The sequence below is a fragment of the Zonotrichia albicollis genome, chromosome Z (genome assembly GCF_047830755.1).
Source record: "Zonotrichia albicollis isolate bZonAlb1 chromosome Z, bZonAlb1.hap1, whole genome shotgun sequence".
Taxonomy (NCBI): Eukaryota; Metazoa; Chordata; class Aves; order Passeriformes; family Passerellidae; genus Zonotrichia; species Zonotrichia albicollis.
In genome coordinates, this window is record NC_133860.1 from 7,934,563 (window position 1) to 7,959,222 (window position 24,660).

General features: G+C 46.3%; 1 protein-coding gene across 5 annotated transcripts in view; it reads right to left on the reverse strand.

The window, feature by feature from the left end:
- The window catches only part of CTIF (cap binding complex dependent translation initiation factor), a 146,998-nt gene that overhangs the window by 93,695 nt on the left and 28,643 nt on the right, over positions 1-24,660 (reverse strand). For 3 of the 5 annotated variants that reach the window (XM_026795319.2, XM_026795318.2, XM_026795320.2), the window contains exons 3-7: positions 22,562-22,645; positions 11,812-11,934; positions 7,783-7,856; positions 6,862-6,966; positions 2,916-2,991 (exon numbers count right to left, since the gene is read on the reverse strand). In XM_026795319.2, the coding sequence (XP_026651120.2) occupies positions 2,916-2,991; positions 6,862-6,966; positions 7,783-7,856; positions 11,812-11,934; positions 22,562-22,645 (462 nt within the window). The remainder of the gene's footprint in view (positions 1-2,915; positions 2,992-6,861; positions 6,967-7,782; positions 7,857-11,811; positions 11,935-22,561; positions 22,646-24,660) is intronic. The other 2 variants (XM_026795322.2, XM_026795321.2) reach the window with 1 other exon arrangement.

A 24,660-nucleotide genomic window follows, 5' to 3' on the forward strand; every position in this document is an offset into this window, starting at 1 on the left:
GATGGCAGAGCACACCATGCTGTGAGAGCATCCCCAAGGACTGGGATGCACGAATTCCAAACAAAAGAAGAGGATCTGGGGAAAGGTCGCCTATTTTGCTTTGTTTATTTTTCCACCTTTTAATTGCCAAACAGTCATAGGCTTTCCCTGCAATATTTTGTTAAAATACTATTGATAGATTTCAGCAGAAAAACTCATGAATAGGGGGATATTAACACCCAGATATCCAGAACAGTCTGCTCAACCCCCAGACAACCACAATATTCTGCTTAATTAGGGACATCTCTGCATGTCTCTGTAGACACCTATACAGACCCGGATGTACACTGGAGATTAGTTCAAGATTCATGTCCTGTGTCTATCACACTTTAACACCAAAGGCACACAAATCTCCAAGCAGCCTGTAAGCAAGGCTCCCTATCTCTCTCAAACATGGTGCTTTTAACCTTTCCATGGCTGCTGAAGAACACCCAGCAGCTAAACACTTCCATCTGAATTGTGCTGGAGGATGCTTGGACCACCCCAGTTGTGTTGGAGGATGCTTGGACTGGTTCAGTCACACTGGAGGATGCTCAGACTACCCCAGTGCAGCTGGAGGATGCTCAGACTGGCCCCTCCATCTGTGCTTGCCTGCTGCAAGCAGCCCGTGAGCTCTCAAACCCAGAACAGGAGTTTATGTATCACCAACCTGAAAAGCCTCTTCCTCAGGATGCAACACCCATGAACATAACAACCCCACGGGGTGAAGGATTTTCCTTTCAGAGGCTCACACAAAGGAACATCTTCCCTTATGCCCCCCCTCCACTGCTCCACAGAGCCATTGAAAACAAGGGATGAGGAGCAGCAAAATCACTGTCAGCATTGCACGGCTGCATTAAAATCCAGTTAACAATGATATGTCAGGATTAAGCCAGCTGCCTGCAAGTATTTCACTTGTCCATGTTGAACAAGATCAACCCTCACCCAGAGCCACCTGGGTCCTAGCTCCCACAGACACATATGGCTGCCTGCACATGCCAAGGTAAGCATGTCTGCAAATCAATGCAGCACTGCACAAGTCTGCCTGAGGCACAAACAAAACATCGAATCCAGCATTCCCACTAGATCTTCCAGCTTTGAGATGTCACACCAATAATTAAGCCAGATATTAATGGATATATTGGAATGAATTCATTATATTCAATGTACTCCTAGGACATGATGAAATGATAGCCAGACCAGGAGGACCTAGCTTATTTAACAGCTGTTGATTAAAACCCTCTTGAAGGTAATCAGCTCCTCGCACCAAAGATGGTTTGATTCTTCATTTCCAATTATCCCCCAGGGAAACTAACTGTATTTTGCAGAATTAATGGGGTTTGTATCAGCTGAACCTGATGTTTTTTTCCCTGTGACCTAAAGTCCAGACATACCAAACATGGAAGAGACTGAGCAGGAAGCAGCTGCAGGCAGTGCTCCTCCCTGCCAAAGTCAGCTGCCCTTCTCCACTCCTTCATGCACTCAGTGCCAAATAGTTCACCCAAAAGAAACAGAAAGGCAGATTGTCACATGGTCTGCAGGATGAGCAAAGCTCTTCCTCACATGATGTGGGAGCAAGAAGCCTGGCTGCTGGAATCCGAAATGCAAGGAATTCTCAGAACTTTGGGGCTGTAAACCAAAGCTTAGAATGAAAAGAGATAAACACAAGATTTGATTTGAGACCTTGGAAAAGGCTCCCAAACTTAAGTGCTAAAAGCGAGAATGTAGATTTATAGTTTAAGGCAGACACAGGTTAAGCTAAGTAGAAGAAAGTTTAGAGCTTTTGAGTTTAAGACAGGAAAAATAAAAGTGGTTACAGAGGTGAACAAGGAGTTTAGAATGCAGTGCTGTAGGTTTGTGTATCACAACATGATTGGCTAAGAAAGCTCACACTGCAGCATAGGTCCGTAAGACAAAATATTTAAGGGTTAGGTCAAAAACATAAATATCCTTGTTGGCAGTTTATTACTTAATAAATCCTTAAAAGGTCTTGTAACTAGAGGTCTTGTGACCTTCTGAACCATGCAATGAAGATGTGAGCCAAACTCAGCCTTCCTGCCTATGTAAAAGATTAAAAAAAAAATAAATCACACCATCTAAATCTACTAGGAGGTCTCATTTCTAATTCATTCAAAATTCCCACACTTGGTGAGCTCTTGGCTCAGCACTGAAAAGGGTAACACTACCACAGCACATGAGATGTTTTCATCCTTGCCTCTAGAGGCAAAGAGGTTTCAGCAAAAACACGCTGAGCATCCTCTGAAACTTGCCTAACTTAGGGAACTCAGCTCCTTTGAGGACTAGGGCTCTGTAAAATGGAAGACTACATGATGCTGACAAATTGACTTTTTCAACCTCTCTTCTGAACTGCAGGGTCTCATCCTGCTATTCCACAACATTCCACGCTTCAGAGGTCATTTAACCAGAACTGCCAAAACTGCATAGAGAGATCTGGAGAAAGAACAGGCTGGAGAGAACACACACATGGATTACCACTGCATGTAAACATGGGCACTGCCCAAAGGGGCAATACCTGGGTCAGCACACAGGCACTGCTGGCTTCCTGGCAGCAATTTATTTTGGAGCTGTCAAGAGGGGATGATGCTTTTCAGAATATCCTTTTCTTCAACATATGAGCCCTGTGTACATCCACATGTATACACACATAGGTATATACTGCTCTCAGTGTTATCACCTCCCAACAAAGTCTGGGTGGTAATTGCCCTTGCCCAGCACCAACACCTGAAACCACAGGCACAAATCTCCATCCCAACCCCTAAGGGACCACAGCCCAGCAGCTCTCCCACTCCTGAGGAGGTTTCCTAAGGGAACAGAAGGCAGGGAAGGCTCTGCTGCTGGTGCCCACCATGGCAGGGGCAGGTGTCCTCATCACCTACCTGCCACACTGGAAGGACTTTCTCTATGTCGTTCAGGTTGATGCTGTCACCATCCTCGTACTTCCCCTTTCCAAGCCTGTGGCAAGAGGAAAACAAAACAAAAGCACGTGAAAACTTGTTGGAGACACAGTTAATTTTCTATTACAGCACAAGGGGAATATCAGTTGTTGCTGCAAAGGCCTCTCATGGAAACAAAGAGGCTCTCTCTGGAGCAAGTGTGCTGTGCCTCCAAAACACTCCCACGCAGGCGTAAAGCTGTTAATACAAAATTAAATGCTTTGCTCAGTCCTCTCCACCTGCACCATCTGCCACAGCTTGCAAACACTTTTGGTAGTAGCAGCAGTGAGAAAATCAAAGGCAGTCCTGAGCCCAGACCAAGCAAAACTGAAAGCACAGCCCACCTGGACAGCAGAAATGAGAGCACAAAGAGAGTAATGAAAAACGTTTCCTTTGAAGCGCTGCTCATTTGCTGGTCTCCACGGGAGCTCCAGCTCCCCTGATGAGAAAGGTGTTGAAAATCAGCAAACACACACCTCAGACAGGAAGCAGCAATCAATACAAATATAAACAGACAATTTGAAAGACAAAGAAATTGGGATGAGAAGTCAAGCACTCACACACCATACACAGAATTGGCAGCTGAAGGACTTTCTTGGAACAAGAAATCAAAAAAACCAATTCAAAGATAATTACTAGTTTGGTGCAAAGAGTTTGTGATGATACAGAAAAAGAAAGAAATGGTCAATAATTATCATTCTTCTATGTTCACAAACAACAGAGATGGTCTTTCTTCATTATGCAAGAATGATTTTTTTTTTTTTTTTGGTCAGTTAGAAGCAAGATAGTGTTAAATAAGATACAGCAGAGACTTTGGTAGCAGCAGACTCAGGTAATCAGTGCCTAGAAGTCAGAGAAAAAGAGATCTTGGAATTAGAGAAAATGGGAGAAAAAAATTGAGAAAAACGGCACATGCTGAAGTGCCAGGCTCAAAATCCAGCAAACTGAAGGGAAGCAATTTAATTAACCCTAATCAACTTGAGAACCCTGGTTTAGTAAAAGGTATCTCTGACTATGGCAGGGGGGCTGGACTAGATGATCTTGAAGATCCCTTCCAACCCAAACTATTCTGTGATTCTGTATTTATTGGAAATCAGAGGTGCTCAACAATTGACTTTCCATCATAGCTGAAATGCTGACTGACTTACAAAGGCAAGAAAATAGTGTGCATACACATACAGAAGCACAAATCTGAAAAAATATTTATATGTATGTATTCATATAGATGAGAAAAATCATGTCACACATCTGGGTACAAACAGTGCCAGGTGCAGGTGCAGAACACAAGTGTATTGTAGGAAAAGGTCATCTGAAAAGGGTGGGGACTGTCCCAGGCTGAATTTCTGATGCTGAACTGTGGCAGAAAGGCACAGGGATGAAGAGGAGGCAGGGATTAGGGGGAAGAAGGCAGCTTTCCTCTGGAGACAGCATGGCTGAGCCCCAGCTACAGAACCACAGGCAGTGCTGGCAATCGTGTTTCAAAGAGGCCACAGGGAAATTCCTTAGAGCACCTGAAAAACTCAAGTGATACATGTGCTTGGGAGATACCTGGAACGAAGAGAAAATACCAGCTACAAAAGGATGTTTGATCTGGAAGAGTGCAAGCAGAGCAAGAGCTAGCACTGGAAATTAAAGCCAAATAAATTCAGGTCAGAAACACAGCACAGCTCCCTGCTTTTTCTTAACTGTTCCACTTGTGATTACTCAGCATGCCACCAAACAGCATCTCCCTATAAAAGCAGGTGTCTCCCTGGAGGAAAACGTTTCGTCCAACCAAAAGTCACTTGAGGTCACACAACTGGATGCAACTCCATGGCCAGCCTTAGGCAACTGATCAGACTGAGGAATAAAATGGTTCTTTTAGTGTTGAAAACACACACTGAACAGCATAGTCCTTTCTTTCCCCCCTATTATTTTTTTCACTGCACAGCTAAATTTTTTAAAAAAGCTTCCCATTCAAGCAAGAGGGGAAAATGCCTAGCTAGCAGGTGGAGATTCATGGAGGCTCAGCAAGCTGAATCTCGGCACAGATTCACCACAGAGAGCTGATGAATGCACAATACAGTCAGCTTTAGAAATCAAAAAAATAAGAACAATTTTGTCTTTCTTTGTGCTTCCTCTGTCCTAGCCAGGTTACTTACATGGCATGCATTTTGGAACATGCACTGTTTTTTGCTGATAGCATCTGCTTAACTTTTCTGCAGATACAATCATTTTTACTCCACTTTAACAGCTGCAACATTTAGGAGTGATTAAATATCTCACCTCCACACTGCCTCCTCTACCTGTTTGCAATGTGGGCATTCACAATACATTAAGAACCAGAGGAAAAACACAACAACAACCCTGCTGCATCCTCCCTGCAGCAGCTGTCACTGACAGGATCACTAGGCTAGTGCCATCAACCATGGAGCATATTATATCTTTTTTTACAGAGGAAGCACATTATATCTTATTTTACAGAGGGCCCCTTCATACCATTTTTCAAACTCATATGAAAAAATCAGATTGAACTTGACTAAGAGACTTTGTGACTTAGAAATTTAGTGTTGTGTTGCTCCAAATGTTCTGAAAATTGCTCTTTATAAATCTGCAGCATACCCTACAGAGCAGAAAAAAAGGTTGTCTGAGTCTTCCTGTCCCTGTATGGTACAGGAGCCTACTGCAGATGCTGAGCCTGGGCTGGTATGGGATTTCTGGCCTGGCTGGATGTTTCCGATTGTTTTCCAATTGTTCTAATAACAATTCTAAACTTGCCTTCTAAACAAGATGTGCAGACCAGGCATATGGCACTGGCCAGTACTTTGGCAAAACCAAATTATCAGCAGAAAAATGTTTCCAAGAGAAGATTTCCACCCCTGCAAACAAAATGACAGTGACGGAACATCAGCTGCAACCCCATCTTTTAGACCTGTTCTAATTTTTTTCCTTCCTCTATGCTCTGAGTGATAGCATGAGGAAAACCCGATCTACAGAATCATGGAATTGTTATGGTTGGAAAAGACCTCTGGGAGCACCAAGTCCAAGCATTCCCTTGGCCCTGCCAAGGGCATCACTGACCAGTGTCCCCAAGTGCCACATCCACATGGTTTTTAAACCTCTTCAGGGATGGCAACTCCATCCCTGCCCTGGGCAGCTGTGCCAGGGCTGGACAAGCCTTTCCATGAAGAAACGGTTCCTAACATCCAACCTACACATCCCCATATGCAACGTGAGGCCTTTGCCCTTATCCTATCATTTGTTACAGGGCAGAAGAGCCCAGCTCCTACCTGGCTGCACCCTCCTGAGTGGGAGTGATTGTTTCTCCATCTGCAGAGAACCTGCAGGGAAATGGTGATTCCCATCCAGGCAACGCTGGTGAGCCACTTGGTGCAGCACACATTTACTTGGTTTGACCAACCAACAACCAGTAAGGAATCCAGAAATACCAGGGAAACCTGTGGAGGCTGTCACAACCAAAGGGAGCTGTTGAATGTTTTCACAGTTTTATGAAACACATTGATGCTCTCTCCTTCCCTGAACTCTTGCTGGGAAGAACAGTGTCATTCACAGGAACTGTAACCAGGTCAGCACTAAGCCAGGATCTTTCCTCCAATATCCAGAGATGTCTAAATTTAGAACACCAGGATCTAGGATACTTGGATCCAGAGTTATTTAAACACTGAGCTGTACCAGGCAATGCAAAAATACAGAGAAGAACTCTGCTCCAGCTCAGAACTGGATGACAGAGGAGCCAGTCAGACTGATCATGGCACTCTCAAACTCTCTGAACAGTCCAGTGCTTCTTCCCATGTCCTCTGTGTGAGGTGTGCCACCAAGCCAGAGTTCCTAGAGCAAGGGAGAAGACAGACCTTCCTGGAGAGCACAGTATTGCAGACACAGCACTCACCCTTCTCTGTCTATGTGAGGCAATGGGTGTTTGGAGGTGTTTCGCAGCTTTCTGTGAAACTGGGTGAAATCTAGTTTTTCAGGCTGCAAGTCCCACGTTGCACCACTAGGAGAGAAAAACAGGGAAAAACAGAGAAAGGAAGTCCACTACTAATTAAACACCACGGAGCTGAAGAGCAGAGGGTACATTGGAGCTTGCAGACAAGGAAAGCTGGCATTTCTGGAAGCACCACTCCTTGCTGCAGAGCATGTGGATGTGAGCCTCCAGCCTTCACACTGATGCATCTCTTTTCATTTTTCTTGTTTTTTAGATATGCTGAGCTCTTGGGGCTTGATCTAAGCCTCTAATTTTGATACAGAAGACACCCTGCAAGATATACTTGCTCTCTGTACCAAGAGGGTATTGCAACAGGTCCATGAAATGATGTTCTCTCTGGTCCTGCACAACCTGTCTGCTCCAGTGACTCAAGATTATGCAGATTATGCATAAAACTGGACAGGAAGGATATTTCACTGCTTTCACTGAGACAGCAGCTGAAGAGTTCTTCCCAGCAGTTAAGAAGCCAACATATAATGGTTCCTCCAACTAATGGGAGAGTAAAATGCCAAAGCAGCAGCTCAGAGCTGACTCAAGTCTTGCCTGTGCAGTTCTGGGGGGACTAAAAGTAATTGTACTGGTATTGGTTTCAGGTATTTGGACTGAAAACCCATCCAGTGGCCTCTTCAAATGCTTTAAATAGACTGTTCTTGGTGCTACAGGCTAAATGGGAACGGGGAGGAGGAGAAGCAGTGATGTCAGCCTTACCAGGGTATTCTCTGGTGCCTGGGTACCAGCAGGATGGACATACCAGCAAGGGCTAAGACAATGCACGGTCCATCCTAAAAGTCTACCCTCCCTTAAAGCAATTTAAAATCAGCTTACCTGAAGGAGTCAAAGGTGTTGGCAGCCCAAATGTCTGTGCCCAGCATGTCAAGGCTGCTCTCCTTGTTGCCATTCTAGGAGAGATGGAAAGGTGGTTACTTGTCAGGAGGCACATGGAGCTATCCTGACCAGGGCACAGTCTCTCCCACCAGCCACGGATGTATCTTGGCTCTGCACAAGGGATCCTGTGTTCCTGAGTGAATCCATGCAATGCAGAGACCCCTCACCTGCTGCAAAAGTGCACCGTGAAGGCAAGGAGTGACAGTGTCAGGCTCAGGGACACAGAGCTGTGCACAACACAGAGCAGAAAATGCACAAGCTCAGCTCTGACTCCAGCCCTCTCCTCCTGCCCCACGTCCACAAGCACCATCCACCAAGGTCCAGGGGCCAGGCAGAGATTCACAAAATCATTTAGGTTGGAAATGACCGCCAAGACTGAGTCCAACCTGTGCCTGATCCCCACCTGTCACCCAGCCCAGAGCACTGAGTGCCCTGTCCAGGTGTTCCTTGAACACTTCCAGGAATGGGGACTCCACCAATGCCCTGGGCAGCCTGTTCCAAGGCTTAACAATCCTTTCCATAATAAAATTCCTCCTCATGTCCAACCTGAGCCTCCCCCTGCCCAGCCTGAGGCCGTTCCCTCTGCTCCTGTCCCTGTTCCCCCCCGGCTGTCCCCTCCTGTCAGGAGCTGTGCAGAGCCACAAGGGTCCCCCTGAGCCTCCTTTGCTCCAGGCTCAGCCCCTTCCCAGCTCCCTCAGCCTCTCCTGGGGCTCCAGCCCCTTCCCAGCTCCGTTCCCTGCCCTGGACACGCTCCAGCCCCTCGGTGTCTCTCTTGTGCTCAGGGCCCAGAGCTGTCCCCAGCACTGGAGCTGCCTCAGCAGTGCCGGCACAGGGACAGGCCCTGCCCTGGGGCTGTGTCACAGCCTGGCTGGGACAGCCCAGGGCCATTGGCCTCCTGCCCCCCTGGGCACCCTGGGCTCGTGTCCAGCCCCTGGCCCCAGCACCCCCAGAGCCCTTCCCCATGAGCATTGTAAGAAATCTCCCGCCAGCTCTGAAACACCTTGCATTTTCTGTTCAGGCAGCTGCTTTTGTCAAAATGGACAATCCAAAGCACGAACAACTAAAGCAAAGACCTCACATGTGTTACTCAAAGCCCCTTCACAGTCATCAACCCTCACATGCCCTCCCTGCACAAAGAGGGCTGCCCCCTCCGCCCTTTACAGGTGAAGTAAAGCAGGTTGGATTTTGCTATTCAAGACCATTCAAGAAATCAGACTTGACTCAGTCTGGACGGATTGAATGCATTGCAAATTAGGAGTCCATATTAACCAATTTTCCCCTCAACATTTTTTTGTTCAGATTACTCATAATCTTGCACATATTCAGACTATTTAAGCAACTCAGTCCAAATGGTCCCACTCTGGCAAAATACATGCTAGAGAATGTGGATTCCATCTCTCCCCGTCATAAACCTTCTGTCATTTTTAAGTATTATTAATATTAACCAAGACATTATAAACTCATAAAAAAATGTGACCATTTCTTAATGAAGTCCCAGAGCTCAATCTGCTCACAAATTGAGCAACACTTTCCCAACCAATGTCAGGACACATGTCCTTAGTGAACAGATGGTTACATTCTGCAGTCATTTCCAGCACAACCAATTTAAACACCAGAAACTCCAAACACAGACACACTGCTCCCTTTTTAGTCTCCTCCAAGGGGTTTATGGATTATAATTTTAACCCCTGGGGATCTGCAAGTTGACATGTCTCTGCTCAGAAACAAATTACCAGAAATACATAACTCCCGTGATAAGTTACAGAAGAAGATGAGCTTTTTATTTTAGGCAAATGTAAGCACGATTTTCTCCCACTAAGGAGAGGAATTAGTTTCTTAAATCCTTATAAGCATCCAAATGCAGTGTGATGGAAGCACACATGTGCATGTTATCACAGCTTATACACAAAGAAGAGACAAATCCATTTCAGGTGGTGAGGAGGTCAGGCAGGTCCGAGGCAGCAGTTGGACACTCTCGCCCAGACCTGGTCCTCCTAGAGGATGTCCCATAACCTCTTGGAGACACTCCAAGCATCAGCCAGACTCCACAAAATGGTGCCAAAAAGGGCCTAGTGATAGCACACCTTGTCATTAAGTCCTGAGTCACTGTGGCCATTTCAAGACACCCTTCTGGTCCTCTATGACCTGTCTTTAGAACCAGTCTCTGTGTCAGCTCACAGGACAGGGAGCAGCCTTGCAGCCCTGGGCTGCAGGGAGCTTACTAAAATGCTCACAGCACAATGCCAAGACTTAATAATAAGACTTCAAAAAGCCAATTCTCAAATCCAGGTATAAAAAAAGATTAAAAATGGCATGTATTTAAGAAAAGCAGTGACTTGCTGTCAGTCCCCCCAGGACTGCAATTATAACCATCAGCAATTTTAACATGAAGCTCCCAGTGACCCAACCCTATGCTTTAGATAATCTTTTTCACTGAGAAGGAGTTAGTACAGCTGAAAATTAATTAATTCACTCGGAATGATAATTGAGAGAGACGCTTTCACAAGTAACACCAGTATTTGAGAGATGAGACAGACATCCAGTAAATCAGATCCTGCACACAATCTGGTTTAAATGCACGTCCACAACCTCTGTCCTCCTGCCCCTGTGAGCACACATGACCTCCATCCTCTGCTGCCCAGCCCCTGGAGCTGCCCACACAAACAGGGATGGGCCCACGTGGACTCTGGCTGTTTACCATGCATGCAGCTTCAGCAAATTCCCCACAAAGTCAGCATTTGCATGCACACAGCAGCTTTAGAAAGCCCGGCTCAGCGTCCCACCTCTCGCTGCTCCTCATTACCATCCTCCAGAAAACAAATAGGAAATCATGCCCTTTGCTGCACAACTGCAACCAGGTTAAATGATCACTGCACACAGAACAACACCAAGTTGCCGTCTGGGTCCCTGCTATAAATTCAGGAATCATCCTGTGCCATGTATTAAGCATTTTTCAGTTCTGAGCTTGAGGAGCTTCCCCCACTTTTCCTCCTTCTCAGCTGCCTACAACCCCTGGCTGCACTTTGGTAGAAAATAAAAAAAGATGAGATAGATACTGAACTGTCTGAAAAGGCTCCAATTCAGAGCTTCCTTGTTGAAAACTGCAAGTTGTCATGTGAAAAATACAGACAAAAATATAGAAATTTTGAGGAAGAGAGTATTATCCCTGCTCAAAGAGGTGAGGATATGTTGAGTCTCATTCCCACCAGAAAGGACCATCACTTTCCAGATACAACCTGGTTCTGTGGGTCCTCTCCCACCACAGCATGACCCAGAAGAAAAGCTATTTCCTCAAGATCTTCAGGAGGATGAAATGGATGAATGGACCAGGACTTTGACCACTGGTTCCAAACCTCAGAGTCTGCCACCCACTTCTGGCACAACTTGTTCTCCTGTGTGCATAAAGGACAGCGACTCCAAGAGAAGACAGGTTTTCAAGGTGACTGAAACTAACAGGAGTGGTCCCTTGCCTCAGTTCAAGGTGTAAATGGACCTACACCCATATAAAAAGTTAATTCTTAAAGTCTTTTGCAGGATAGGAAGGTAACTTCCCATACAGCCCTGCAGACAGCTCACACAGAAAGCAGCTGGACTTAAGGTCACCATTTAACACCATCAGTGTGCTGCCCACTCATCCTTCAACTTCTAATGAAGACCTGACAGCAAATAATTACAGACATCTCTTGATTTCTCAAAACTGAAATACTCCCGGACTTCAAATACAGAAAAAATCCCTGATTTCCTTTGCACTTAGCCAACTGACTAGGGACTTCTTTCCCAAAGCTAAGGCAACCAGCACACCTCAGTGGGTCACACACCATGAGTGAATTAAACAGGTCTCTGCAGTGCCCTTCCCAGCTGACATGCACCCACACTTTGTGTGACACACACCACAAACAGGCCGTGAGGGGGATGCCTCCAAGAAGCAGCAAGCAGGGGACACAGCTCCAGCACCTCCACCAGGTGTACCTTGGCTGAATGCCTGAACTGGCTGCTTCTCCTGTGGCTGCCAGACCTGGATCCAGAGCCCTGCCTGGAGCTCGACCCCGGCCGGGATCCTGTGCTCCCACTGCTGCTGTGATCCCACTCTTCCTGAAAACAACAAACAGGTTGCTTTAGTCAAGGGTCACTCCATCCCACACACTCCAAAACCACCGACCTGACGGAACAGGAGAGCTCCAGCTCCCAGGCCACTCGTGCCTGCACCTACAAAACCATGCCCGTGACCAGCATCCTGATTGTGGGGCTTCCTCTGACTCCTTTAACTTGTTCTATTTACAGACTGCAAAGGGATGACACTGTGGGAATCTCTGGTGAGGATAAGATCTGGCCTTGGTGCTCCAGTGTATGCATGGGGAAAAATAACACTTACCTTCTCTATCTTCATGAGTATTAACTATGCATATTCACCAACCCCACATCCTGTAAAGCTGCTGAAGGGCATTTGGACAATGTCCTTAATAACACCCTTTAACTTCTGGTCAGCCCTGAATTGAGCATGCAGTTGGACTGGATAATGGTTGGTACCTCCCAGCTGAAACATTCCATTCCATTCCATTCCATTCCATTCCATTCCATTCCATTCCATTCCATTCCATTCCATTCCATTCCATTCCATTCCATTTCCCTCCCAGGCCCAAATAAACTTCTCAATCAGTTTTCCCACTGTAGGAGTCCAGTTATTCACATGGCTGAGGACTCTTGCAGTTCACCAGGAGACTCATTACACAAATAACTATTTTTGTCTCTTAAGGAGCTGTGCCTGATGTTCTCCTTTATTCTCTGCTTGTTGTGCTGTCAAGTAAACTGCAGGTTTCTTGTTCAGCCCTCAAGGCATAATGACTCATCTGAAAACCAGAATAACTCACCTGACCAGCTCTACCCAAACACCCCACAAGGTCTCTAGGGAGAAAGGTGGATATTGTCATGGCAATTGCCCCAAAAATTTTGCTCAGAGACTTGGGAAAGACTTCTGAAGTGACCTAAAATTATTAAAACCCCATGATACCACCAAGTGCAGAATATTCACCTCTTCCAAGTACTCTGAAATCTGGGAAATACAAAGGGAAGCCTGTGTTTTAGGACTGGTGTGAAAGCTGAGAGCTTCAAGAGGGTTTCTCATGTCTCAGATGTTCTCATGGGGCTACATGAGGTCCTGCAGACACTGCCATGGGCTAAGGCAAGGGCAGGGCCACCTCAGCCTTCAAAGCCAAAAGGATTCACCACTCAAACTGCCTCTGAACACAACAGCCAAGTCCAGGGCACAGACCAGGTCCCAGCTCCACCACTGCCACCTGATTTGGATGAGGCAGGCAGACAACTGCACAGCAGAACCTGAACTACCCAGGGTGATGCTACCTGGTGGTCCAGCATGGACCTGGATGCACACGAAACATGGAAGTGTTCATCCAACACAGGAAATTGGAAGCAAAACACTCCAGTGCTGGTTTCTGCATCACTCCAGCTGGAGATTCTGCACCCTACAACCTTGTAAGTTTCAAGCAAGTTCAAATACATTGTGGTATTGACTTAGAGGCAATTATCCGGTTTTCAAGTTGAAGATAAATGAAAATGGAATGTGGTTATTTCCACTGACAGTTAAGGCATCTTCTTCTTCCCTTCTTACCATACCCTCGCCCAAATCTCCCAATGGCTGAGAAATACCAAATGGCACAAAATGAGTTGTTCAACTGGCATGAAGGGATAAAAAACGTGGTGGATGTCAGGCAGGTCACTTCAGGAAGGCCTGGAGAAGAGCCAACCTTGTAGGATCTTGAGAAGTGAGAAATACCTCCTTTGACATGGGAAATATGTGCACCAGCTGAAAAGGTGGTTGGGAGAAATGCACCCTCATGCTTGATGTTTGAAGGATTAATTGTATGCTACACACTGAACATCTTGTTCACATACACACACAAGATTTCTGTGCCAAATGCTGCAGGTCAGCACATGCACCTTTTGTTTTGAAAGACACACTGAAAATAAAAACTGTTCATTAATATTCAGTAGACCTATCTTTTAGGAGTGGTTTTCTGCAGACAATCCAACATGTTGCAAATTCCAGAAATGCAGCTGTTGTGAGAAACGAGAATATTGGTATCACCATACATCAATGCTCACCAAGAAAAGCCACTGGATACAGCACAAAGTTACCAATTAGATCACAATCAGAGGTGATTTTAATAAACCAGCTTGTCTCCTGGCTCTAACTCATGGCCTAGGGCTTTCACCCTGTTTACCTTCCTCACCTTTATCAAGCACTGACACTAATATTGAAAACCAAATTGTTTTTTAAATAAAATTGCTGCATTAAAAACTGTTGAAATGTCTGCTGAAGAAGCTAACAGTGCCAATTGAGAACTGCCTGAATACACTCATGTTCAAACTCACCAGCACAGCCAAGCTCAGTATTTCCCCCAAACTTCTGACTAATTGCCATAGATTAACAACTTTTTACTGGTACCTTACTGAAGGTGACTGAAATCTCCAGAATGAAAATACAACCCCCAAAAACAGTCCCACACACTTCTGATGGCTTTGTGTCCTTCAGTAAAGCTCCTTCATGCTAAAATGGACCCTCTGTCTGCAGACTTTCTGTGGGAACTGGGCTGCTCACACCAATCTCATGGGTGATGCTCACGGAGTGGGTGAGAGCATGCAGGTGATGACTGTTCTTGAAAAAAACACCCAAGCAGCAAAACCCTTCACCAGCATCATTGAAAGACAACAAAAACCCATTCCCAGACTCCAGAGGCAGCTGGAGTCCAGCAGAAAGCCATGGCTTGGCACTGGTGACATGTGGCACTGCTCTTCCTCCATCCCGTGTATGTTCCACACACTGCTCCTGCTAAACAAACCCACCATGCTGCAGGAACAGAACTGGCTGCCAAAGCTGACAAACACTGAAGAAACACTTGTAATGGCACAAAGATCTCTGCCCTTTGCCTCCTGCTGACACAATTCCCCACTACTCTGCCGTGTCCTTCAAACACCAAGGGTCTCCCAGTCTCTCTCAGTTCCCCAAACAGTCCTTGAAGACTTGCTCAGAGATCTTATTTGAGCTCCTCCACCTACCATTTCTGGTCCACACTCACCAGCAGTAGATGGGACCTCTGAGCCACACTTTGGGACTGGGAGGGAAAACTCCATCCCTCCAGAGACTGATTCCAGAAGCTGCTCCAAACTATGCCAATCCTTCTGGCCAAGCTCTGCACCTTCTCAGGAACAGCCAGGCTCATACACATTGCCAGCAGCCCTCCTTTGGAAACTAGCTGTCAAATCTAACATTTGCATTTTAATTAGCAATAATCGTATGTTTCACTTACACTGCAATTTTCACCTTTGCAGTGAGCTCTTTGAGGCATGAACTAATTAATCCTGCTGCCTTTGCCAGCCCAAGAGTTAATATTTTCTGCTGCTTCAGTGCAAGTTTGAAAATCCTATTTGCAGAAAAAGGAGATAAATTTCCCCAGTGCAGAAGCCATAAATGGAAACACAGTGATCACCTACGTGGCTGCTCTCAGTGAAGATAAGTATGGGTGAAGTGGGCTGTGCTGGTAGAGATGCAGATCAACCCTGGCAGCAGCACAAGTTCCAAGTGTCCTGAAGATATCAGTGGATTCTGGATGGGATTCATGTTCAATTTTAAGTAAAAATTTCAATATTCAATGTACAGCATTCATGGGTGGGCCACAGGAAAAATAACAGGAATACTCCTGGCAGAGCTCTCAGGCCCCCCAAAACCTCTGAGATATCCCCCGGCATAACAAGGGTCTCACATCTGCACTCAGGAGATCCCCAGATCAAGTTGTGGGGTGTGCCAAATGGTTCCTCAATTTTGATGTTACTCCTGGTCAGACCAGAAAACAGCTATTGTGTAAAAGGCCCTTTTTGAGGTTTTTCTGCAGTGGAGGTTTTCACACACCCAACTTGTGCTGCTGCCAGATCTTCCCATTATGCAGAATTTTTGCACTGCACTCCAAGTACCTCCCTAGACCTTCTCCAGAAAAACCGCTCCAATTTTAATAGGGAAAACCAAAGGCTTAATTATTTTAATAACTCAAAATACACCTTAAAAAAACCCCAACAAAACCCCAACCATAAGATTACTCTAAATATCTTAGTAGGGTAAACTTTCTAGCTTCTTTCTCCTCAAAGTATTACATAATGCTGTAAGAACATCAGAAACTGTTATAAAAATGGATGCAGAAGCCCCAACCCCTTTGGCTCTGTTCCTTCCCTTCCCAGGTAGGAACCTTCCCCAACCCTCTCTAATCTGCAGAAGGAACACCAAACATCACTTTGAGACCTTCTTCCACCAGAGAAATTAAGGTTTTATCCATTCTTGTGTCATGATACAGGACCAAAGGATTTGATCTGATGGACTTGGAAGTAGGAGCTTAAGCTTTACAAGATCTTTCTGGACTACCTGGGGAAGGACCAAGCGTGTGTGGTTGTGTTTTTTGGACAACACTGGAAGAGCCATGCTAGCCAAGGATGCGCTATATAGCTCATTTACACACAAGGATGAAGAGGAGGAAGACTGCGGGCTCTCAGAATGGCCCTGAGAACTCCAGATGTGCTATGGAAACCCATCAGCAAGGCCCTGTCCCAGCCTCAGAGGAAATGGCTCACGTCATCCCTTCCCTGCCTAGAGCTCCAGCACTGACTGATCTATTCATCCAAACCTGGAAAGATGGAAACCTCAAAGGCAAATCAAATCTCACAAAAATAAGAGTGTGGGAAGCTCTACAATGGGCAGACAGGTCCTGGTCTTCTGGAGTTCTTTACCCAAACAGAAAATGAGGGTGACAAGATGTCCTCTCCTGTGAGTCACTGGTGACACCAGGCCCAGAAGACATCTTCTCCCACCCTCAATAAGCAGCAGCAATTCTCTAGAGCAGGCAGCAAGGCAGTGACACATCTCCCTCCTGACAGCCAAGCAGGTGTCTGCTTCACATGAGGCACTGCTGCCTCATGAGGCCAAGCCCAAACCCAAGTCCCAGGGAAAGTTACACCTACACATTAGCTGAAGGACTTGATTTCTTTCTCAGCAGTCCTCTCCAACGGTAACTGAGCAGGGCTGCATCCACTAAATGAGGAGGCATCACCCAGCAATTACAGGCAGAAAAGTGACTGGTTTTCTCAGAGCTGCTCTTTGCCCATGGGCAGGTCACTCCACCTAAAGTCCTACTTTCTTCCTCCATCAGGCAGGCATGCATCAACATGCACTCACTGGCAAAGCCAGCCTTTTGCTTTCTCCTTCTCTTGCTTTCTTCTTCTCTTGCTTTCTCCTTCTTGCTTTCTCCTTCTTGCTTTCTCCTTCTCTTTTGGAAACACAAAATGAGTGTCCGCAGCATCAGTCAGCATCCACCTGCCCCAACACATCCTCAGCATGGTGGACAACCTCAGCTAAGTTCAGTGTACAAACTGACCCTGGGCTACAATATGAGCAGGCCAATGAGATGGAGAACCCCAAATGTATTCCCCAAACATGGAACAGTTGGAACAAGTCCAAAGGAGACCATGAGGCTGCTAAAAGGACTGGAGCACCTCACCTGTAAAGACAGTCTGAGAAAGCTGGGACTGTTCAGCCTGGACAAGAGAAGGTTGTGTGCAGACCCCACAGCACTTTCCAGTATCTGAAGGGAGCCTAAACGGAAGCTGGAGAGGGACTCTGCATTAACAACTGTAGTGACAGGACAGGGAGTAATGGATACAAATTACTAGAGGGGAAATTTAGACTAGATATTAGTAAGAATGTTTTCACTGTGAGGGTGGTGAGACGCTGGCCCAGGTTGCCCAGGGAGGCTGTGGATGCCCCAACCCTGGCTGTGCTCATAACACATAAGGCCCTGAGCAACCTGCTCCAGTGGAAGGTGTCTCTGCCTATGGCAGGTGGGTGATTTTTAACATCCACTCCACCCTCTTAACATTCTGTAATTTCTAAAAGGCTTTCCAGAGTCATCCCTCTTGTTCTCTTTCAGATCTGGACCCAAGGTTAGGCAACTGAAGTGAGACACAGGCTGTCCACCAGCACAGGGAAAATGAATTGCAAATTTAGTCAGGAGATCCTGCCAATCCACTGTCTCTCCAGCTCCGTCTGGTCAGCCAAGAATTTGGGGCATTACAAGCTGCCTGCTGATGTCACTGGATTTAAGCCAGCAGGTCACTGCTAACTTCAGTTAATCTGGACCCAGTGACATGTCCCCTGTCCCCTGTCCAAGACCATGATCCCTTCCCACCTGCTTCTCCAGCATCCACCAGGCAGGATTTCCTGGTAGCTGATCCCAGGAAGTTAAGCAGCACTGATGCCTGAAAAAGAAAATTTTCTGGAACTGTGAAAGAAAAAATCTGCACAGATAATTTGATTTTTCCACTCTCCACTAAAACTGAGCTCCTCTGTGCACTGCAATCTGCTGTTACACAAGAGACAGCCTTCACACATTGCCCCTCACCTCTTATTGCCTTTGCTTTGGCAGCATGGCAGCTTTTCCAGCCATGACTGCAGGACATGGACATGGAATGGCAAGACCTTAAAGCTCATCTCATTCCATCCTCTGCCATGGGCACGGACACCTTCCACTATACGAGGCTGTTCCAAGCCCTGTCCTGCTGGGATGGGGCAGCCACAGCTGCTCTGGGAACCCTATGCAAGGGCCTGCCCACCCTCCCAGCCAGCAATTCCTTCTCAATATCCCACCTAACCCTGTCCTTCCCAGTGGGAAGCCATTCCCCCTTTTCCTCCAGGCCCTTGTCAGAACTCTTGTGCTGTCACAGTTAGGGATACTCTTTACTCCAGGCAGTCTGAACTCCAGCCAAGGCCCAAGAGTGCAAACCCACCCTGCCACCATGTGCCGCTGTTTCTGCTGGTTCAACAGGATGGCAGAGTCATCTCCTTCACCACCAGCTCCTCAGGGAGGACAGGACAAGGGTGCTGCAAGCAAGGTGTGGGATCATCAGGTGTGATCTGCACACCCTGCCTGCTCCTTCACTGCTCAGCAGATCAGCAACACAACCATCACCTGCAGAAGCCTCTGAGGGCCCAGACCCGGTGCCAAGTTCCTGCTACACCTGGTGGGGCATGGACACAAGCGGTGGGATGAAAGCACATCCTGTTTCCTGCCTAAAACACAGGTTTTTCCTTGGTGCTGATGGGTGACAGCCAGCCACCATGGGGAAAGGGAGGGACTTGGCCAGGAAGGAGGATTTTCAGCTCTCCATCTCCCACCGCCTGGAGAAATGGCACAAACCCGCAGAGTTGTTCTGGTTTTTGTTAATGCCTTTTACATAAGGGGAGCCTGGGATGCAGTTCCTGCCAGGCCTTTCATGTACCAAGAGCTTTGCTGGATCCCTCAATATGCACCATACCAGATTTTTTTACTTAATGAATTGCTCTCAGAAATATATCAAAGAGCTTCCTACTTGCCACAGCCTCACAAGGGGAATGCAAATAAAGTATTATATAAAAACTTCCCACTGGCTCTTTTTGGGGAAGAAGAAAAAAAATCCAAACATAAAAGAGTTTAAAATTATTCCATTATCTAAACCTTCCTCTTTACAGAGGCAGTAAGGTGCTCAAAGAATATTTTGAGTACCTGGTCTTTGCCCCAGAGGCTCACACGTGGTGAGACCTGGCAAACTTTCAGGGGTTTAGTGGAACATGGCCACACCATGCAGCAAACAGAGAGATCCCAGCAGGAAACAAGAATTATAGATGAGCTGAATGTAATTGTGAGACCAGGATTTTCTCAGCACGTGAGTTCACAAAATGTATCTCATGAGATTCCTCCATGAGCAGACCATCTTCTCACAGCCACCCGCCCAAGAACTGGAAAGACCAGGAGGTTTCAGGGGGAATTTTCTCTCTTTTTAAGCCACTGCTTTGTATGGGATGCCTTTCTGCCAACCTATGGGAACTAACACTGTCTCACACAGCTGCTAATACAGGTCTCACCAAGTAGTGCAAGAGCAGGACAAGTCTGGGTGCTCTTTTCCAGAGACACCCAACAACATCAGAAACCAGCAATTTAGAAATATCCTGGACTTTTACCTTCATTTTTAATGAAGGCAAAAACACTTGAAAACGAAGGGCAAAACCACTTCATTTTTACCCTTATATTGTATATTATTCAGAAATTGCTCTAACCCCCTCACTTGTGCAACAACCAGTAGTTGCATATATACACACATCCTATATAAAAATGCATAACACACACACACACAAAAAAAATCTTTCTTTTATTTTTCTTTACCTTGCTGGATCATATAGCACAGAATTTCAAAGGCATCAAGTACTCAGGGATGCATAGAGGGATTTTTCAGGCATGGGAAAGTCATCTTCTCTCTAGGTTTCCCCATAACCTTTAGGAAGCCAATTACTTCTCAAAAAGCAAGACTGGACTACTCTGTCTTCACAGAAAATGAACCACATGCTGAATATATTTCCAGGACTAACCCAGATTTCCATATAAATGCCCTTTCTGATGGCCACGTGAGGCATACCATGGTCACTGATACATAACCCACATTTTCACATTAGCTGAAGCCAGCAGAAATCTCACATCCAAGTATTTTTCAAGTACGACTGGCAATGCAGAGATCTCAGCTGGAAACACAATAGGAAAATTAGGAATTCCATTTCCTGCCCAAGTCCCTCAAATACATAAAAAATTGCAACAAAATACCTCCATCACAAGAAAAAAAAAAACAAACAAAACCAAAACCCAAAAAAAACCCAAAACAAAACCTGAAACCAAACAAACCCCAAACAAAAAAACCACCCCCAAAACGCAACCCCTTCCTCCACTGGGAAATAATTTGCTGGCTTCTTTCTTAGCAGGTTTGAAAAGTGATTGATAATTTTAATTCAGGACAAGCATCATAGTAATGACTTTTTTTTTTTTTTTAATATTGAAAGATTTTTTTGTGAAAACAGCCAGGAATGGTAAGAAACTGCACTTGGTCCTCACCAGCAGGTTTAACTCATATATCAGTGACAGTGAGAGAAATGGTTGCCTGGACAGAGGAACAATAGCTTGCAGCTCCTCTTTGGTGCCAAGGAAAATTTGTTACTCACAGTTAAAGGAAGCCAAACATGGAGAGAGATAATTACTAGCTCTGCTGCAGGCTGGGAGAGAGCCCAAACACAGGGTAAGCAGCTTGGACATGAGCGAATGGTGTTTGTGTGTAGGAAAGGAGCTCCCTGTAGGAGGAGATCAAACACATTTAATTCCCAGGGAAAAAGATATAGCAAGAAAACAAAAAAAAAAAACAAACCATGTAAGCTGAAACAAAAGAGTGCATGGCACCAGGCCGATGGAGGTTGTCAGGAAAGTAACCCATGCATGATTCCTGCATCCTCCCGTGGGGTCCCCACCAGCCACTGGCACATCAGCAGAGCCCTTGGGAGAAGGGCCAGGGACCTTCCTTCCCTAAGGAAAGCCCCTGATCCACCCAAGGAAGCCTAATGGAAGCAGCCAGCCTCCCAAATGAACATCCAGCAGCTGTATGCAGTGCTGGGAGGGACCTTGGATCAGGTTTTGCTGCTGAATATTTTGAAGCAGATCACAGCTATAATAAATCAAATACACAATTCCATCTGGCACCCTCAGGAACTCTTCCAAAGCAGTGTCTCTGCCCAGCACATGTCCTCCTACAAAACAACAGCCTGCCTTTGCTGGGTACAGGTGTTGGTAGAGGTGCTACCAGCATCCCAGAGCCAGGGCAGGGATGGGATGCCTCAGTCCCCATCCCTCAGCCAAGAATTCCAGCATGGCTCCATGGGAGAAAGCTGCGCCCAAAATGAGAGCTGCAACCTGCCCTGCTCAGACTGGCACAGCCCCCTTTCACACCCTGCAAGGGGCTCCCAAATTTCCCCTCATGGATCCACGCACAAGTCTGCATCTGGAGGATATCAAGCAGAGCAAGAGAATGAAAGCCACCAACTTGAAGCCACCTCTCTGGGTGGGACATCCATCAGCCACAGCAATTGGAAATGCTGTTTCCCCTTCCCCCAGATGCCTAAATCTCCTCAAGCAAGTACTGCTCTCACAGAGCAGATGGTCTCATGGTGACACAGCAGCTTGTCAATCAGATGAGAATGATCAAACACAAGCCCTCACCCAACCCAACTCTCTTCCATGGGAGTACTCACATGAGGAAGGACAGCCACCTCCAGCAGTGCCTGGTCAACACTCCTCACTTGTGTTCACACCATGTTCAAGCACCAAAATTGACTCACACCTGGTTCCTGTCACTGCACAACCAACACAGGCTCTCAACACGTGCAACTTTGCTTCTTCTGCCAGCTCACCCTCTCTGCTATGTAATGCTCTTCCCTGCAACACCTTGTGCTGCAGCATCACAACAGAGCAGCCCAGCTACACAAAGATCCCTTATTTCAGCTACATCTCATCCTTCCAAGTCAGCTCTGATGCTCCTAACAGCTTCCTCACACAGGTGACAATAAGAAAGTCTTCTGGAATGAATGTGACACTCCTTATTTTTTCCCCTTTAAGCTCCTGATGAAAGCACCCATCCGCACATCAGGATGTTGCCCACCTCCCATGGTTTGGGCAGGAAAGAGCTTTCAGACGCCAAGCAGAGGGACACATCTCCCCTTCCATGGGAGAGGTACAGCTGGCAGCACCTCCCAGGCGAGGCAGTGCAAGAAATAAAGGCAAAGCTCTGTGGAGGAGGAACTAAACACAAACCCTACCTGGTTATGTTCGTGGGACGACGAGCCTTTCCCTCGGGATGGGGAACAGCTGCCATCAAGCTGCTCGCTACAATCCGCCGTCCACTGCAAAAGGGATAAAAAAAGGGATTGTGTAAAATAATAGCTGGGCTGGGCAAAACTGCTGTGTCAGTCCACAGTGCACAGAAAACACCGTCCGGCCGCGGGCATCGCTGCACACGTGTGGCACCCCCTCCTTTTTGAGGATGATCCCAAAGGATTTGGCTTGGAAATGCTCCACCCGCTGACAGTGGGTACACGGAGGAAGCAGGAACAACTATAGGGAAGCATTTGATATGGTGCTTTGCAATAAAATCCAGCCCCACTACCTCGCTGCTGACTCTGACAGTGCTTGGAACTCCAGGTGTGTGACACTCACTAGGGTGACTTATCACTCATTTCCATGGAATGTTGGAAAATTTCTGCTTTTCCCAACCCTCGTTCCCAACTCTACTTGCTTCAAGGACAGATACATGCCCTGGGCAGCCAACACCCTGTGTTTTCATTTTAAACAGAACAGAAAATGAGTATGGAAGCTATAGGCCATTGCCTGTAGTTTGGCCATTGCCATATGTGGCCATAGGGGATTAGCAGACTCTTAGGCCAGCTTGCCCCAAGGTTGGGCAGCAAGGTGCCTCCATAAAATTAACTGAATTTGGTGTCATTTGTTGCCTTATTTTTTTCCCCTAAAGAAATGTAGGACTGCATCATATAGGTGAAAAAAAGCCCAAAACCAATTTTCACTAGACAAATATCAAAGATGCTGCTTAATTCTGAAGTCATTTTTGTGACTCCTTCAACAGAGTAGAGACTGACCAGCCCCATTTCTGAGGTCTTCCATGCTGGAAGCACAAGGCTGCTCCAGAGACACTTAAGGCTTAGTACCACCACCAAGGATGTGCCAAGAAAATGAAAAGTCATTTCCATACAAATAACCACCTCAGAGCTCCCTGACAGGTATGGACGAGGCCACAAAATAAGAGTTTTCACTACAACTGCCCATGATCCCTGCCCTCATCAGAGAGCCCATCCTAGCTCACAGATGGGGGGATTTCAGTCTCCCCTCATTAAAGGGCTGCCCATCACTCTCCTGCCACTTCTGCTGAGCCCCCTGAGCAGGCTCATGATGCCATCACTCTTGAGAGTCTTTTATTTACCTGACGTATCCCTATCTGCTCTAACAATTTTGAGTGCAACCACATTCTTGGGAAGGCCTCTCAAGGTACAAGCTCACTCATTATCTCCACAGCAAAATAAAATCACCTTTTCCCCCTCTCATTTTCCTCTTTTTTCCTAGTGGGAGCAAGGCTGGGGATATACCCACCATGGGAACATCCAAATTTTGGGATTCTCTGAAGTGGCAATGGATTCAGCTTCCCTGAATCCATTTTTTTCCCTCCTTCCCACAGCAAGGACAGCAGCAGGGATGTGGTACCATCCAAGCAAGTCACACACACATGGCTGAATGGATTTATCCACTCTCAGGCAGGGAAAACATCACAGCCATAAGGAAACAAACTGCAGAGAGATTAAGTAACTTGCCCAGCATTAAAGATTTAGTTTCTGGCAGAGCCTTGCAGTTAAAAACAATTTCCTTGGTCTCAGCTGAGTGCCTTTCCCTTAAATCCATCTTTCTCCCTCTAGCTCTCATTAATGAGGGAACGTGCCACCTTCCATCAGGCTGGCTTCCACCAGGGTTACTCCAGTCAGCTGCAGGATATGTGCCTGTTCATTCCCTGCTTTGCTAAGAACTGATCAGGGAGAGAAAATCAGAAATAAAAACTCCTAACTATTTCTTAAAGGTGGAAAAATGAAAAAAACCTTTGTGAGATCTGAGATAATTCCTTCTTAGTGCATCCATGAAGAGATGGCTTGATAAATTCAAGTGACCTAAAGTAAAAGCCCATCTTCACTTTTTGTCTAGTACACAGCCCTAGAAAGACAGAATGTTGCATTTTGATGGAGTTCCACAATAAATCCTAATTAAACTTCTGCATCAGTGGTCTGGGGTACAACCTCATTTAGTTGCTTCATTTGAGTTGCCTCTATTACTGGTTTAATTAAAAGGTTTAATGTTCAGA